Source organism: Salmo salar, chromosome ssa11 (assembly GCF_905237065.1).
Source record: "Salmo salar chromosome ssa11, Ssal_v3.1, whole genome shotgun sequence".
Taxonomy (NCBI): Eukaryota; Metazoa; Chordata; class Actinopteri; order Salmoniformes; family Salmonidae; genus Salmo; species Salmo salar.
Window position 1 is genome coordinate 71,701,807 of NC_059452.1, and position 19,056 is coordinate 71,720,862.

The 19,056-nt window shown below is 43.5% G+C and overlaps 1 protein-coding gene across 1 annotated transcript in view; it reads right to left on the bottom strand.

Moving 5' to 3' along the window:
* Positions 1-19,056, bottom strand: part of LOC106563053 (GDNF family receptor alpha-2) — an 83,366-nt gene that overhangs the window by 63,135 nt on the left and 1,175 nt on the right. Inside the window, exon 2 of the mRNA XM_014128270.2 lies at positions 13,833-14,132. Coding sequence (XP_013983745.1) covers positions 13,833-14,132 — 300 coding nt within the window. The remainder of the gene's footprint in view (positions 1-13,832; positions 14,133-19,056) is intronic.

Here is a 19,056-nt window from a genome sequence, read left to right on the forward strand (position 1 = left end):
GACTTTTCCGGGTCAAATCCATTTGAAGAACTGTGCAAAGCTACACTCGCTGCCCTCTCCTTGCCACACTCAAATGCGGAGGTTGAACGGCTGTTCAGCCAAATGAGTGTGGTCAAGTCAAAGTTAAGAAATAGAATGTCACTGCACACTCTCAACTCCATACTCCTGGTGCGGTATGGACTGAAGCTGGCTGTTACCAGCATAAACTACCAAGTGAAGTTCTGCAGCAGTTTGGCACCACAGCAACATACAGCTTTAAGGCCCCTCCATCCTCGCCTGCTGGTTCCAGCTCCGTGACAATGCAGTTGGACAGTGAAGATGAAGAGGATTTCCGTTGATTTATCATATTTACAGTACGTATGCAAGGAGTGGACTTTCTGGAACTGGCGGAGACACACAGCTGATGGTGGCAGTGTGCACTGAAGTGTGAGCGAGAACAGTGGCAATATCTGGAGTAAACCATTGAGCAGCTAGCCAGCCAAGCAGCACAATAACCTGGAGAGAGCTGGAGAGAGATGCCTAGCGCACACATCATTATTGGAGTTAAGTTGCTTGTTCAATAAGATAGCATGTATACCTTGTTATTAGCTTGTACCTATAATTGTTGATAAGTTAGGTAGCATGTTAACTAACTACCAATACACTGCTTAAAACTATAATTGTTCAGAATGTGTAGGTTTACTAGTTAAAAATGTGTAATTGCTCAAAAATTCAATGTGTTGTGTTTTAAAAAAAAATCTGATCATATAGAATGTATTGTGTTACTTTTACAAATAAAAATATGTGATACTAAACAAACAAATCTAAACTAACAAATGTCTAATCATATTTTTTGCCGAGATGGCCAGTCAATTTGAGTAACGTTATTGTGTATTCTACGAAATGACGCAGTTTTACGTTAATACGTAAATACGTCATCATGCAATGACATCACAACATAATTTTGCAACAAATCGACTTGCCTCTAGAAACTTCCCCTGAAAATGAGTTGGCAACACTGACTACATGACCAAAAGTATTTGGACACCAGTTCGTGGAACATCCCATTCCAAAATCACGGGCATAAATATGGAGTTTGTGCCCCCTTTGCTGCTATAACATCCTCCACTCTTCTGGGAAGGATTTTCACGAGATGTTGGAACACTGCTGCGGGGACTTGCGTCCATTCAGCCACAAGAGCATTACTGAGGTCGGGCAGCGTTCCGATTCATCCCAAAGGCGTTCGATGGGGTTGAGGTCAAGGTTCTGTGCAGGCCAGTCAATTTCTTCCATAATGATTTTTACAAACCATTTCTTTATGGACCTCGCTTTGTGCACGGGGGCATTGTCATGCCGAAACAGGAAAGGGCCTTCCCCAAACAGTTGCCACAAAGTGGAAGCACAAAATTGTCTAGAATGTCATTGTATGCTGTAGCGTTAAGATTTCCCTTCACTGGAACTAAGGGGCCTAGCCCAAACCATAAAAAACAGCCCCAGACCATTATGCCTCCTCCACCAAACTTTACAGTTGGCACTATGCATTGGGGCAGGTAGTGTTCTCCTGGCATCTGCCAAACCCAGATTGAAGCATGATTCATCACTCCAGAGAATGCGTTTCCAATGGTCCAGAGTCCAATGGCAGAGAGCTTTACACCACTCCAGCCTATGCTTGGCATTGCAAATGGTGATCTTAGGCTTGTGTGCGGCTGCTCGGCCATGGAAACACATTTCATGAAGCTCCCAACAAACAGTTATTGTGCTAACGTTGCATCCAGAGGCAGTTTCGAACTCGGTAGTGAGTGTTGCAACCGAAGACAGACAACTGTTTCAAGCTACGCGCTTCAGCACTCGGCGTTCCCGTTCTGTGAGCTTGTGTGGCCTAGCAGGTCACGGCTGAGCCGTTGTTGCTCCTTGACGTTTCCACTTCACAATAACAGCACTTACAGTTGACCGGGTCAGTTCTAGCAGGGCAAAAATCTGACGAACTGACTTGTTGGAAAGGTGGCATCCTATGACGGTTCCACATTGAAAGTCACTGAGCTCTTCAGTAAGGCCAATCTACTGCCAATGTTTGTCTATGGAGATTGCATGACTGTGTGCTTGATTGTATACACCTGTCAGCAGCAGGTGTGGCTGAAATAGCCAAATCCACTAATTTGAAGGGGTGTCCACATACTTTTGTATATATAGTGTAGCTAGCTAGCTAAGTTAGCTAAGAAAACATGTAGTAATTCAACGTTGGCTAGCAATAAAGACACTTATGAACAAGTCAAGGTACCTACCCAGCAGCTTTGAATCTACAGTAGGCTTAAGCTATTACTGTAAAGAAATACAGTATGTTAGAGTAATTTTTACAGGAGGCATCCAATTACAGTTTATAACAGTATTTTCCATCATTTTACCCATATGCAGTGCTATCTACAGCATTAATTCTGTAAAACACATGTACAGTATTTTACTGTGCATTCTACAATGTTTTCCTGTTGAGATTACAGAAAAGTCTTACTGTGCAGGAATCAACAGGAAGAAGAACAAGCTAAAAAGCAATTGTGTAGTATTATACAATGGGTGGGTCTAATCCTGAATGCTGATTGATTAAAACCACATTCCAGCCGGTGTCTATTCCACAATTAGCCACTGGCTAAATCTATGGTGTTAAAATGCCTATTTACTCTGTTCCATCTGACTGCTCAATACACTGTCTCATCAGCCCAGCCAGGCAATTTATAAACTTGATCTCTGATATAAAAGGCATCTAGACATTGTGTCACATTTCTTTTAGACTAACATTTCGTTTTCAACAGCGGAGATTTGTATAAACCTTGCTGTCTGTCTCTCCGAACTTTGCAACATTGTTTCAATATTCCAATTCGATCTCCAGCTGTCCCATAGTAATGAACGTGTTCGGAGTCGGGATGAGACAGACAGGCAGGCAGTGTTTCTAAATCATGAATCAGCTGGCATCATTTTCTTGGATATACAGTATATAAAGAATTGTCAATTGAAAAAAGTTCAAATGAAACCAAGTGCAGCTAGTTTGCAGTCTTTCAAGCTTTAGTTTGATGTGATTGTATTAGCTGTGTTGTTGGCTAACAATAGTGTCCTGACGAATGAGCACATTTTCTATGTCAGGCAAAATCGCGGCACATCAGCTCATTGTTATGGATGTATCCAAATAAATGTCACTAGAAAACAGCTTAGACAAATGCAGCTACTTTGCCGTTATTTTGTCCGCGCTTTTTGACAAGACTGCAAGTTAGCCGTAGATGGCTAGCTAGCAAGCAAGGGATAAGAACGTTGTCAGCCAGAACGGCAATGGAAAATTTAGAATGAATGACTGGGTCGCATCCATAGATACAGAATAAAGGCTGAACTTCTGGGTCGTGTCTCTAGTAACCGAACCGATAGAACGAACGACCGACCAGCCGGCTTGGGTAGCAACCTTAGATTTGTGTTGGGACTATATCTCATGGAAGGATTAGATAGTATGAATAAATTAATAAAAATAATGTTTTTAATGAAAATATGTCAATCATTATTTAAATATGTTGGTAAACCCTTCTATAAAAGTTACAATTCCCTCGAAACTGGTGTTTGCTCGACTTCGTCTTGGGCCTAACAATACCCGTGCCAATATATCTTCCAAACATCGGCTTCTCTGACATTATCACTTCCAGTAAGTAGCCCACATTGGTATGGTCATCTCTCCTCGCCAATAGTAAAAAATAAATACAAAATTAAACCAAAAATTGTCGGGGATAGCTATCGACTTATTGTCATATTTAGCCCAAATGGATTTAATATGCTGTAGCCACACACGAACGCAGTCCCAGTACCTATGACACTCCCAGTGTTCAGTAATTGACATGGTGTCATCACTATGTAAATGTCCTGGACCATAGGAAATATAATTATAACAAGTCCAATACTCAGCAATAATAGTAATATTGCTCCTTGTACCCAAACATTAGGTGGTGTCCTCATCATTGTCTTATGCTGAGGGCAACATCATAGCCATACGCTAGGCTGCGTGATTGTGCATGGTTTGCATAGCTGAATAATGAGCTAGTTATGTGGTTCCATCTGTCGGCTTGTCCCCTTGTGTGTTGGGTTTGATGTGCTTCCTTGGCATTGGAAAATGTGTGTGTTGTGTTCTGGAGTGTCAAGATTCGTTTTACCGGTGGATGAAGCAGCATCTCAGGTTTAGCTTGTGTAGCTGGGATCTCACCTCATTGTAGGACTCTCTGTTGTATCAGTTTGGCACTGAGATCTGGGTAGATGCTGATCCCCTTCCCTGCATCTGAGGCATTGGACGCAGCTTCTCCTGCCCGAACTGTTCATAGAAAAGATTACTCATGAAGGAAGTTGGTTTGCCCGCTTCCTCACCAGTTTCAAATCCTGTAATTCGCACATTGAATTTATGGGAATGATGTTTGAGTGTTTCCGTTTGATCATCCCTTCCAACTTAGCTTGCGCTGTTTCCAGGTCATGGAGTCGCACCTCTGTCACGTTGGCTGTCTTCTCCAGTCTTTACACTTTAGTTGAATAGGTATCCACTTTAGCAGTGAGCACCGCCAATGATTCATTCACTGGTTTTAATTGTAAGTCAAGAGCAGAGGTAGTCTCCTCACAAACAATCTATTGTACAATCTCTTATATATTTACATTTACATTTTAGTCATTTAGCAGCCAGCTCTTTCTGTTGTCTGGTGTTGAAAGACGCCATGTTCCCACAGTTGATTTGTTGACGTACAAATTCTAGCTGCTGGAGCCAAATAGACCTGGTAGTTATTTCTTGTCACACAATGAATTTCCCACACCTTAATATAAGGTATGGTATTAACAAGTTTTAGGAAATAAGTCTGTTAATTCATAGTCATTTGCAAAAGAAAGCCACAAAAAAGGCCATGCATTTCAATGCATGCCAGTAGAACCAGAGCCTATCATCTTCTAAGACAAGTTTTGGCTGCTGATCATTTTAGAAAAACGTTGTGTGCTTGCATTATGTCAAACACTACTTGTAAATGGGAAGCAACAAATAATGGGTGTGACACAATTGCAACCCAGGGAGTCCTAAACAACAACTTATTCATAACAAGCTAGGATGACTCACCTGATTAGCTACAGTTTACTCAGGCCATTAGAAACTGTAGTTAACATTTGTGTGAACATATGCCTGGTATATAAACACATCTGTTCTGTTGTTATTTGATGTACAGAATGCTGATTGTGTTTTCCTCCAGCTGTTAACAGGATAAAAAATGACCAACAGATATATCAGAGCGTTATGAATCTTCTCCTCCACTCTCCTCTTTTCTCTCTTCTGTCTTCCCTTCCTATCTCCTACACCAGGGTTTTCCTAAATCGGTCCTTTTGTTTTTTTCCCCTAGCACTACACTGCTGATTTCAAATAATCAACTAATCATCAAGCTTTGATAATTTGAATCAGCTGTGTAGTGTTAGGGCAAAACGTGCACCGCTTGGGGTCCCGAGTACCGAGTTTGGGATACGCTGTCCTACACACAAAAACATACTGGTTCTAAATAGTACCAGATAGAGGTTCTTGGGGTTGTAACCATAGCAGGACCCTTTTTTTGAAGGTTCTATAAAGAACCACACTCATAAGATTCTAAATTGAACCTGTGTGGTGCTATTAAGAACCATTTAAAAAGGGTTCTATATAGCACCAAAAAAGGGTTCCACTATGGTTACAACCCAAAGAACCCCTCTCTGGTACTATTTATGTAACGGTCATCGTATATAGTGAAATACAAAACATAGAACATTACCCAAAAACCCAGAACACATAAAACAAACACCCCTCTTACATAAATACATATCACAACAAACCCCAAACCACATAAAACAAACACCCCCTGCCACGTCCTGACCAAACTACAATAACAAATAACCCCTTTACCGGTCAGGACGTGACAGTACCCCCCCCCCCCCCCAAAGGTGCAGACCTCGGATGCACCTCACACAAAAATAACCCCCCCAAAAAATAATCCCAAACTAAAGGGAGGGAAGGGAGGGTGGCCACCGTCACCGACGGTTCTTGTGCTACACCCCCCCTCCCCAACCCACCTACTATGGAGGTGGCTCAGGTTCCGGCCTTACTCCCCCACCTATCCTGTCCACCCCCGCTAAATAATTATTAAATATTACCCCTCCCGAAGTCTCTGGGCTATGGCGCATCGCTGAAGACCTCGGGCTGATGTGTGTTGCTGGAGACCTCGGGCTGAAGGGTGACTCTGGCTACGCCAATTCCGGACTGTAGGACGACTCTGGCTGCGCCGATTCCGGACTGTAGGGTGACTCTTGCTGCGCCGATTCCGGACTGTAGGGCGACTCTCGCTGCGCCAATTCCGGACTGTGGGCCGTCTCTCTCGGCTCCGGACTGTGGGCCGTCTCTCTCGGCTCCGGACTGTGGGCCGTCTCTCTCGGCTCCGGACTGTGGGCCGTCTCTGCTGGCTCCGGACTGTGGGCCGTCTCTGCTGGCTCCGGACTGTGGGCCGTCTCTGCTGGCTCCGGACTGTGGGCCATCTCTCTACGGGACACTGTCACCGGATGCTCTGGACGAGGCACTGTTGCCGGAAGCTCTGGACGAGGCACTGTTGCCGGAAGCTCTGGACGAGGCACTGTTGCCGGAAGCTCTGGACGAGGCACTGTTGCCGGAAGCTCTGGACGAGGCACTGTTGCCGGAAGCTCTGGACGAGGCACTGTCGTCGGAAGCTCTGGACGGGGACTGCGCACTGAAGGCCTGATACCTGGCTTAGGATGCGCCAGACTAGGGACACGCACCATAGGGCTAGTGCGAGGATCAAGAGCAGGACGAGCTGGACTGGGCTGATGCACTGGAGGCCTGGTGCGTGGGGCTGGTAGTGGAGGTACCAGACTGGAGACACGCACCCCAAGGCTAGTGCGAGGAGCGGGAACAGGGTACACCGGGCCATGGGTAAACACTGGAGGTCTGGAGCGCACCTCCTGCACAACCTGTCCTGGTTGGATGGTAATAGTGGCCCTGCACGAGAGGAGTGCTGGCACAGGGCGAACTGGGCTGTGCAGAGGCCTGATGGTTGCCGTGCGTAGAGCAGGCATAGGGTAGCTTGGGCCTAGGAGGCGCACTGGTGGCCAGATGCGTTGCGCAGGCATCCTCCTTCCAGGCTGGATGCCCACTCTAGCACGACACTTGCGAGGAGCTGGGATCGCACGCACCGGACTGTGCGTGCTCATGGGCGAGATCGTGCGCACTTCTGCATACTCCGGCGCTCTCCACTCCATATGCTCCCCATAATAAACACGGGGAGTTGGCTTAGGGCTCACCCTTGGCCCAGCCAATCTACCCGTGTGCCCCCCCAAAAAATTATTGGGGGTGCCTCTCGTGCTTCTTTCATTGGGCCCGCTCTTCGCTCCACTTTCGCCGTTCCTCCCTCGCTGTCTCCACCTGTTTCCATGGCAGGGTCTTGTCCCCTGCCATTACCTCCTCCCATGTCCAAGATGTCCTCCACTCCCTTCTCTCCCTAGCCCAGGATCCTTGCTCTTCCTGGGCCCGCTGCTTGGTCCATTGGTGGTGGGAAGTTCTGTAACGGTCGTCGTATACAGTGGACCAAGGCGCAGCGTGTTGAGTGCTCATATTAACTTTTATTAGAACACTTAACCTGTTATGACTAGGGGGCAGTATTTTCACGGCCGGATAAAAAACGTACCCTATTTAATCTGATTATTACTCCTGCCCAGAAACTAGAATATGCATATAATTATTAGCTTTGGATAGAAAACACTCCAAAGTTTCTAAAACTGTTTGAATGGTGTCTGTGAGTATAACAGAACTCATTTGGCAGGTCAAAACCTGAGAAGATTCCTTACAGGAAGTGCCCTGTCTGACCATTTCTTGCCCTTCTTGATTATCTCTATCCAATACAGGGGATCTCTGCTGTTACGTGACACTTCCTACGGCTCCCATGGGCTCTCAGAAGGCAGCAAAAAGCTGAATCGTGGCTTTGCAGGCTCTGGCTGAAAAAAAGTAGCGCGTTTGGATAGGGGCCGGTCACAGTACTATGAAACTCAGGCTCGTGCACAAGGGGATCCCATGCTTTTATTTTCTCTCTCTTTGTACGTATACACGCTTTCCCGGTCGGAATATTATCGCTTTTTTACGAGAAAAATTGCATAAAAATTGATTTTAAACAGCGGTTGACATGCTTCGAAGTACGGTAATGGAATATTTAGAATGATTTTTGTCACGAAATGCGTCGTGCTCGTGACCCTTATTTACACTTCGGATAGTGTCTTGAACGCACGAACAAAACCCCGCTATTTGGATATAACAATGGATTATTTTGAACCAAACCAACATTTGTTATTGAAGTAGCAGTCCTGGGAGTGCATTCTGACGAAGAACAGCAAAGGTAATAACATTTTTCTTATAGTAAATCTGACTTTGGTGAGTGCTAAACTTGCTGGGTGTCTAAATAGCTAGCCCTGTGATGCCGGGCTATCTACTTAGAATATTGCAAAATGTGCTTTCACCGAAAAGCTATTTTAAAATCGGACATATCGAGTGCATAGAGGAGTTCTGTATCTATAATTCTTAAAATAATTGTTATTTTTTTTGTGAAGGTTTATCGTGAGTAATTTAGTAAATTCACCGGCAGTGTTCGGTGGGAATGCTAGTCACATGCTAGTCACATGCTAATGTAAAAAGCTGGTTTTTGATATAAATATGAACTTGATTGAACAAAACATGCATGTATTGTATAACATAATGTCCTAGGGTTGTCATCTGATGAAGATCATCAAAGGTTAGTGCTGCATTTAGCTGTGGTTTGGGTTTATGTGACATTATATGCTAGCTTGAAAAATGGGTGTCTGATTATTTCTGGCTGGGTACTCTGCTGACATAATCTAATGTTTTGCTTTCGTTGTAAAGCCTTTTTGAAATCGGACAGTGTGGTTAGATTAACGAGAGTCTTGTCTTTAAAATGGTGTAAAATAGTCATATGTTTGAAAAATTGAAGTTTTTGCATTTTTGAGGTATTTGAATATCGCGCCACGGGATTACACTGGCTGTTGAGTAGGTGGGACGGAGAGTTAAGTTTGTAGTAGGGTGTTGCGTTCCCTCTTTCTAGAGGCGTGCGTAACAATATCTCACTGGCATATTGCATGATTTATGCAGCAGCATACAATACATTTTTGGACTCACCTTGGTGTTTTGTGCTCACTTGAACAGGAAGGTGGCGCAGCGGTCCTTCTTGTGGGCATATTTTGTCATCAAACTTTGTCATCAAAATCTGGCATTCTCTGTATGTACGGTTCTTTCAAGACAAGTGGGAACTTGTAAAAAAAAACAAGGTTGAATCACAACGTCAGCGATATTCAGGTCGGAGCTCTAGAAAGAGTCCTGAGTTCCCAACTTGGAATTCCGAGTTGGATGACCGTTCAAAACATATTTTCCTAGTCGGATCTCGTTCCCATATGTCTTGAGTTCACTGATGTCTGAGATTTCCCAGTTCAGAGTTTCCAGTTGTTTTGAACATGAAAGAAGTCATGCTGGATTGACAGCATGGCCAATGTATTTAACCTTATCTGTCCCATGGTGATGCATGTGAATGTTTATCCTTTTAAGCTTAGAAAAGAGACCCTTAAACCCCGACTTGGACCACACACCCTCTCCACCGAAGAGCAGGCTAGTGATTTCTTTGCAACACTAACAGCTAACCACTGATTCCTTCCAAACCACTAATTGTTGAATTTGCAATTTCCAACTTGTTGTGTAATGTTTATGTCCAATGGCCGATGAGCACCGATAAATTTAATCTATAATTTCTCTTCATATGACAAGGATTGAAAAGGATTTGCCAGTAGACTGTCGACTTGATTCATGATGATGACTGCTTGTCTAGCTTGCTAGCTAAGATTTCTAAGGAATAATGTTGACATCATCAGCCAAATCAAAGCTACGGTAGACACAGCGCGATTTGGCGTTATTTTCTCTGTGGTTAATGACTTTGAGCCTTCTTGGATGGGCACTTCTAATGTAAATCTATGGCAGCACACAAGGGGCTTGAACTTTCGAACTTTCCCTGTAGATTTTGCGGTGACGTAGTTATCCCATGAGTGACAGAACACTGAACCAATCACGGCACAACTAGAGAACATTACCAGCCCCATGCTCTGTATTTTCCGCTGGCTGCCCAACACCACAGAAAGCACTGAGCTAGACTGAAACACCTGCATTTTGAAGCTGCCTTACTCAAGAAGGCCAAAAAAGATGTTTGTATGTGGCTTTATGTATTCCTTTCCCCAAAAAATATATTTTTTTTTCCCTTTTTGCTTTTTTTCACTCCATATACAACATTTTACAAACGAATAACAACTTACAGACATACAACAAAAAATGACTACATCTAATCTGCTCACGCCCGCATGCTAACTCCCCCATCCCTAGTGCCTCCGTTATTGTTTGCCAGTTGGCCTTAAATTGTACCAATTTGTTTTTCTCGGTCGCCCATGCTTTTCAAAATTTAAATAATACATCATTAGATTTTTCCATTGGGCATACATGGTGGATTGATTGATAGTATATGATTTTTCACTACACCCCCATGTCTTGAAATATGCAGACAGATGTATTAAAAGTAAGTTTACATAATTCTAACAGCCAAATGTATAGCTCTGCCCGCAACTTCTGGACTTTATAGCAGTCCCAGAAAGCATGGATTATAGAGTCATTATTAGTTTTACACTTAAGACATGACTCTGCCGTTGTGATGTAAAATTTGTACATTTTGTCTCATTTTATAAATTCTCTACATTAGTTTATACTTGATTAAACATAAAACATGTTTTACTGTAATATCGTTAGTTATGCTGCAACTTTCCCTCCATCTTGTGCCAACATCAGTTCTTTTTAAGTCCAATAGTTAATATTTTTGTTCTAAGAGATTGTCAGTTGGATAGGCTCTCTGCAAGGTGTTGTATATCTTCCCTATCATATGGACATTATTTTCTGACTAAAAATAAGATTCCCTCAAGGTTGCTCTGATGTCCAAAAGATTTTCAATCGAAATTTTGTGATATGTAATTCGGAAAGTATTCAGACCCCTTGACTTTCTCCACATTTTGTTACGTTACAGCCTTATTCTAAAATTGATTAAATTGTTGTTTTTCTCATCAATCTACACACAATACCTCATAATGACAAAGCAAAAACTGCTTTTTAGAAATGTTTGCAAATGTATAAAAATAAATAAAACTGAAATATCACATTTACATAACTATTCAGACCCTTTACTCAGTACTTTGTTGAAACACATTTGCCAGCATTTACAGCCTCGAGTCTCCTTGGGTAGGACGCTACAAGCTTGGCACACCTGTATTTGGGGAGTTTCTCTCATTGTTCTCTGTCAGGTTGGATGGGGAGTGTCACTGCATAGCTATTTGGCGGTGTGCTTAGGGTCGTTGTCCAGTTGTAAGGTTGAATCATCACGCCAGTCTGAAAGCTCTGGAGCAGGTTTATCAAGGACCTCTTTGTACTTTTGCTCCATTCATCTTTCCCTCGATCTTGACTAGTCTCTCAGTCCCTGCCTCTGAAAAACATCCCCACAGCATGATGCTGCCACCACCAATACCTTAGGGATGGTGCCAGGTTTCCTCCAGACGTGACGCTTGGCATTCAGGCCAAAGAGTTCAATCTTGGTTTCATCAGACCAGAGAATCTTGTTTCTCATTGTCTGAAAGTCCTTTAGGTGCCTTTTGGCAAACTCCAAGCTGGCTGTCATGTGCCTTTTACTGAGGAGTGGCTTCTGTCTGGTCACTACCATAAAGGCCTGATTGGTGGAGTGCTGCAAAAGATGGTTGTCCTTCTGGACGGTTCTCCCATCTCCACAGAAGAACTCTGGAGCTCTTTCAGAGCGACCATCGGGATCTTGGTCACCTCCCTGACCAAGGACCATCTCCCCCGATTGGTCAGTTTGGCCAGGCGGCCAGCTCTATGAAGAGTCGTGGTGGTTCCAAACTTCTTCCATTTAAGAATGATGGAGGCCACTGTGTTCTTGGGGGACATTCAATGCTGCAGAAATGTTTTGGTACCCTTCCACAGATCAATACTTTTTGCTCTGACATGCACTGTCAACCGTGGGTCCTTATGTAGACAGGTGTGTGCCTTTCCAAGTCATGTCCAATCAATTTAATTTACCACAGGTGGACTCCAATCAAGTTGTAGAAACATCTCAAGGATGATCAATGGGAACAGGATGCACCTGAGCTCAAGGTATTTTTGTTTTTTATTTTTAATACATTTGCAACAATTAAAAAAATATATGTTTTTGCTTTGTCATTATGGGGTATCGTATGTAGATTGATGAGGAAAACATATTATTCAATCAATTTTAGAATAAGGCTGTAACAAAATGTGGAAAAAGTCAAGGGCTCTGAACATTTTCTGAATGCACTGTATTTGAACCTATGTACATTGTTCAATCCAAAATTACTTTTTAATTCTATGATGGAAATAAATGTATTTCCTGTTACCAAGTCATTTATGGTTTCTATGCCTTTAGTTTTCCATGTGGAACAATTTCTCGGTGAATTCAGAAAAGCTATCCAACGATTGTTCCATAAGGTTGTGTTTTTAGGAAGTGATATTGGTTCTTGTAGAATAAGTTTCATTATCTTCCATACTGTTATACTATGAAGTTGTTAATGTTCTTAGCGTTATCCTTTGAAAATAGACACATGAAAAGATTCTGGGGATGAGCATGCAAGATTTAAGCATTGTTCCTCGTTAGTGTATTTAACTATATGTCACAAGTAAAAGCCCTGATTGGTGAGTTGATACAATTCCAAGTCTGGAAGGTTAAAACCACCCTCTGACTTAGGAAGATGTAAAACTTTCCTTTTCATTCAATTAATTTTATTTGCCAATATAAAGTCTTACGACCGAGTAGAATGTCCGAATGTCTTCGGTGGGGTAATTGGTATTACCCGAAAATAAACACAAAAACTTTAGCAGCCATGCCATTGTAAAGAGGTTAATTCTACCTGTAAGATTTATGGGAAGATTATTCCATTTAATTAGATCTGTTTTCATATTGTTGAGTAATGGAATAGAGTTATCTTTATATATTTGTTGTTTGTTGTCACGCATTCCTTTCCCTTCCTCTCCTCTTCACCTCCTTCTCTTCTCAATTCCTCTCCTCTCCTCCCTCTATTTGTTTAGTGAGCCAGTATATTTCTGAAAATACTAGAGTATAATACAGACCCCCCCCCCCCCCCCACACACACACACACACCCAAAGCAGGGATGCTTATATAAGCACAGCATTTACATTTTTCTTTATGGGCAAAACAGGAAGCCACAGTGACAATTGTATTATATCTGATAACAGTCACCTAGAAGCTCCCTCTCTAGCTCGCTCTCTCTCTGTCTGTGCCCTTGAGCTCTGTGTGCCACCAGTCATGCTGAGGGGGAGAGTGTGTATGCCCTTGAGTGTGTGTGTGTGCGTGTGTGCGTTTGTGCATTGTCATATGTGTGTTCATGTGTTTGTGGGTTTGTGTTGGCAGCAAACGTCCAGAGAGGAAGGGAGAACAAAGAGAGAAACTCCTTAATGAGGCCTACTGCCGCAACCACTAAACTAGGCCAGCTACCCGTGCCCAGAGAGAGAGAGAGTTTGTGAGTGTGTGTGTGTGTGTGTGTGTGTGCGTGCGTGCGTGCGTGTGTGTGTGTGTGTGTGTAGCCACCGTGAACACACACACAATACACACAAACACAAAGGGAGCATTGAGTTCGGAGCCAGCAGATACACTCAAGGCAACCCCCTCCCTCCTCCTGCGTAGTCCAGGTAACTCACCGGTTTCTGTCAGGCCCTGGTGTATACTCCAGTAGTTCTGCAGACACTGTAGTTCTTTCTTCATGCCTCTCTTACAGCGACAGTTGTAGAGGGACGAATCCTGTAGGACCTCTATGGCACCCTGGCACTCCCTGCTAGCCAGCATGGTCTGGCGATCTTGCGCCCCGCCTGACAGGCACTGACGCATAATCCTGTAGCTGGAGCTGCACTGGCTGTCCCCGTTACACAGCTCTAATGCCCGCACGCACTCCAGGGACTCCCTCCATCCATGTCCACACACACACACCACACAAACACACCCTGCAGCAGAGAGAGAATAGGAATAATGATTAGTCATAATGTTAATAATAGTTAACCCTGACACTAACACCCCCCACCCACACAGCATCTGGGGGGAAAGATCATAATTATAGTCAAGACTCACTAGCCAACTTGGCTAACAAAAACAAGTAAAATTGACAAACAAACCTCACTGTTCAAATCTTTGAAGCGACCGCATATAGAAGAGGAGGATAGGCGGTCTCCTCCCGAGCATCTTATTGCACCACCAACGATTGACCCTGAACCCGAAGCGACCAACGACTGACCCCGAAGCCGAAGCCACCAACGACTAACCCCCGAAGCCACCAACGACTGACCCCGAAGCCGAAGCCACCAACGACTAACCCCCGAAGCCACCAACGACTGACCCCAAAGCCGAAGCCACCAACGACTAACCCCCGAAGCCACCAACGACTGACCCCGAAGCCGAAGCCACCAACGACTAACCCCCGAAGCCACCAACGACTGACCCCAAAGCCGAAGCCACCAACGACTAACCCCCGAAGCCACCAACAACTGACCCCAAAGCTGAAGCCACCAACAACTGACTGCAAAGCCGAACCAACCAACGACTGACCCCGAAGCTGAAGGAACTGAAACCACTTCACCTTGTGGTTTCAGTTCCTTCGGCCACAGCCCTTGCCCCGTCTTCATCAGAACCTGCAGACTTGTCGGCAATACACGAGCCTGCTTCCCAGCACAAACTACAAGTGTTCCCTGCAACACTAACGATTATGGGCAAGGATAGAAACATTTCAATGGATGAAATATAGAATATATCAAGAGATGCTTTGTATAGCCAGAAATTCAGCCTTTTTCCTGATGTGGATAGGGAGGATTGGTTCATTAAGATTGGTTTTAAAGATTTGAAGCATATCAGACAGTTTTGTGTTACCCTCTACAGGATCGGTGGGTCCCCCACGATATGCTTGAGCTAACGTAGGCTAATGTGATTAGCATGAGGTTGTAAGTAACAAGAACATTTCCCAGGACATAGATATATCTGATATTGGCAGAAAGCTTAAATTCTTGTTAATCTAACTGCACTGTCCAATTTACAGTAGCTATTACAGTGAAAGAATACCATGCTATTGTTTGAGGAGAGTGCACAGTTATAAACTTGAAAATGTATTAATAAACCAATTAGGCACATTTGGGCAGTCTTGGCACAAAATGTTGAAAAGAAAGGCAATGGTTCATTGGATCAGTCCAAAACGTTGCACATACACTGCTGCCCCCTAGTGGCCAGAATCTAAACTGCACCTGGGCTGGAATAATACATTATGGCCTTTCTCTTGCATTTCGAAGATGATGGTACAATTTTTTTCTTCGTATTATCTTGTACCAGATTTAATGTGTTATATTATCCTACATTAACTTCAAAGTGGTTCCTTTCAAATGGTTTCAAGAATATGCATATCCTTGCATTAGGACCTGAGCTACAGGCAGATAGATTTGGGTATGACATTTTAGGTGGAAATTGAAAAAAAGGGACAGATCCTTAAGAGGTGAAGCTAGCAAAGCATACATTGCTGCAGTAGCCAGAGCCACAGCCTTTAAAGAATTGCTCCAGTCAAGATGTGGAAATATTCTTAAGCAGGTCAACAGAGGCACATGCAGCATCCTTCATTGAAAGGAGTCGAGCACTCATCAATGTTGTAATAGATATTGTGCTTTTATGTGCCAAGCAGTACATACTATTGCGTGGGCACCACGAAAACCAGGAGGCTCTTAATTCATTTGCAGCTATGATCCCGAGATTAAAAAAACAACTGGAGCAACAACCCAAGAATGGAACTCTGATGATCCCTGATCGGGCAGCATCACTTCTACATTGCAAGACACTCATCGTGGTGCTAGATACCTGTCCCAAATACATTTTCCCCAACATGAACATGGCTTCTTCGAGACATAATCACTCTGCCTATCACCAGATGCACTGTAGAATGTCTATTCTACACTGTCAATCGGATCAAAACGTGCAACAGGGCATCCATGCCCACAGGGCGCTTGAACAATTTGTCACTGCTCTCTTTTGAAGGAGAACTGACTGAGTCTTTGGCTTATGATGATATCATTTCAAAGTTTAACACCAGCCCTGTCATCTTATGCTGTGACTGTGAGTCTGACAATGATGGCAGTTCTATGTTATTTTTTTCCTGTTTCTTTCAGTGACCTGTATGTTGCACTGGTTTACTGTGCTGTACATTGTAGCCTATTATCATTACCTTTGTTTGGTGTAAGAGAGTGTATGCCTAATCTAATGCAACAAAAAGCTGATCTGATTGGCTGTTATTCTTCTATTCTGTTAATTTGAAATACATATTTGTTTTGCACCATAAGGTTTCTTAAGACCTGCCTAAACGAAATCATACATTTCTTTGTGATGGTGTATTCAATTGATTTATTACGGATTTATTGCGCATTGAGGAATGATGTCACTGTGCTTCTGTGGCTACATGCACCATGCCACTGCCAATTGAATTTGTTCAGTTAGCAAACAAGACAGCTCATAGTCCATTGCCTTAATCACAGTCAACACTCCTATATGTTATACCTGTGGAACCCTGATTATAAAATCAACATGTATGTGCATTATGAACCTGAGACTCTCTTCTGTTAGATGGTCTATCTAATTCAAGAGGTCTGGACTGCATGGAACGTTATGTGAAGAATTCGCATTTTGGTATATAAAAAAAAAGCATGGCTCTGTTCGCTGCCTCAAATACACACGCTGTACATCAGTATCTTCACTCATAATTTGACAATGAATGTAGGCTATTAATAATATTGTCACGAATCAGACTATTAGTTCCCCCACCACCCCAATTAGTTCAGCCGATATCCTGGATGGGATCCAGTTAAACTGAGAGGCCTGCCGAGCCAATTGTGAACTGTGCAAACAATATTTCTGCAGGCCCACCCACCAACGGATTTCTGGCTACACTACTGGTGTGTGTATGTGTGGTAGCAGTGTAGAGCTGGCTACATGCTGTTTACAAGGGAGTTCTCTGAACGTGTCAAATACTGTCTGGGGAAATAACCTCTCCTCCACCTCTTCCATCCTTCTCACCTCTCTCCTCACATCCTCTCCATTTCTCTCTCTCTCTCTCTCTCTCTCTCACCCCTCCCCCTTCTCTCTTCTCTCCTGTTTTAGATCACCTCAAAACATGACAAAAATGTCAATAATGTAAATACAGAAAAACTGCGTAAACTTCTGGATTTGTGAGTAATGGGTTCTAGATGAATCTATAAAAAACTCATAGCGATTACAAGGTGTGCCTGACTGGACAAACATGCAGGTAGCACGTGGAAGGCAAAAATGTGCCACACCACAGGCTAGTGCCACTACCGTGACCAGATTTCAGCACCAAGGACAGTTCTGCCTCGCGATCCCATGCAGTCGTCAGACACAGCGGCAACCAGATTCACATGCACACACACTTTAGCAAGCAGCTGAGACGGAGGGAACGTGCCCCATGCGCTGTCCCTTTGACCGTCAGCTCCTACCAGACGGGAGAGCTTGAACGTCTCTTCATATTTTACCATCTAAAGAACTATGTTTGATATATATTACCCTGAATCACCTTTAGATGCTTACTATATCAGGTCACATAATTATCAAATAATAGGCTATACATTCTACTTTTACCAACATCCCTTTAGAACACAAACCTTCCCTAGCAGCAGCAAGGCACCAGGTGCACACAAAAAAAGTATGGTTCTAAATAGTACCAGATAGGGGTTCTTTGTCTTGTAACCATGGTGGAACCCTTTCTATAAAGAACCATGGTCATACGGTTCTAAATTATTTAGTCAATCGTTTTCAATTGACACAAGGCAATACATGAGTCTTTCACAAGATACTGTCACTGGACATAGTCATATATAAACATTAATACTACTCTTATTCATGTGGTTTTCCGTCTCAAAAAAATTGAAAATGGAAAATAAACCAAATTTCACCACCATCTAATGCCATATATAATTACCACTATCAGCAACACACCCCACCACCCCCTTCCACTACTTTGGCCCTCACAGATCCTACACCAGGCCATCGGCCTGGGAGGCTGGAACCCCTTCTCTCAAAACCCCCTGCAGTTTTTCTGCACTAAAATCTCTGACACCCAAAAACACCTCTGCTGCTTCCACCAATTCAATCTTCTGGGGTTTACATTCCATCTGTGCGGTACAATGAATGGCCACTATAGCCAGGGGTGCTGAGGGTGCTGCAGCACCTCCTGATAAATCAGAATTTTAAAAAAGAAACAAAAAAAAGAAAATAAATGTTCACGAAGGTAGTGCATTGTCCCTTTACTACAGACACCGGGGATCCTCAACTTCACGTCAACACTCAACTGCCACCCCAGTTATCACTCCTTTCAGCGGCGCTCTACTCCGGAGAGCAAAGAAGGACACAGCCCTCATCCTGAAACATATAGCGCCCTCTCCCCCTGACCAGCAGACACACAAAAAGTTAACTTCTTGACAAACCCAAATCCTTCTTCACCCAGCCTGATACCACAAACAGATCGGCCAAAAGGAATGGATCCACTTTCTTCACAAAACGTACTCACTCCCACTGGGCCAGAGTCATACTGGGCATTTTTCTCATCATTGCGTTGAGGCTCGGAAGCCTTCACCTCACTTCTGTCAGGTAAAATTTCAGAGAGTTCACTATCCGTCGGCTGCTCAGGGTTTTCAGGAAAGTAACATGTAATTATGTCTCCTGTTGTATTTCAGTCTGCATTTGAGCATTGTGCTCTTCTTTCTGCTTTATGTCATCTTGCCATACACCATCTTATAATATGGAAAGGCATAAGACAACACTAAAGATACATTGGAATGACACAATCACTCACGGTTGCACAAAAAGAGCTCTGACAAAACCACGCCCCAA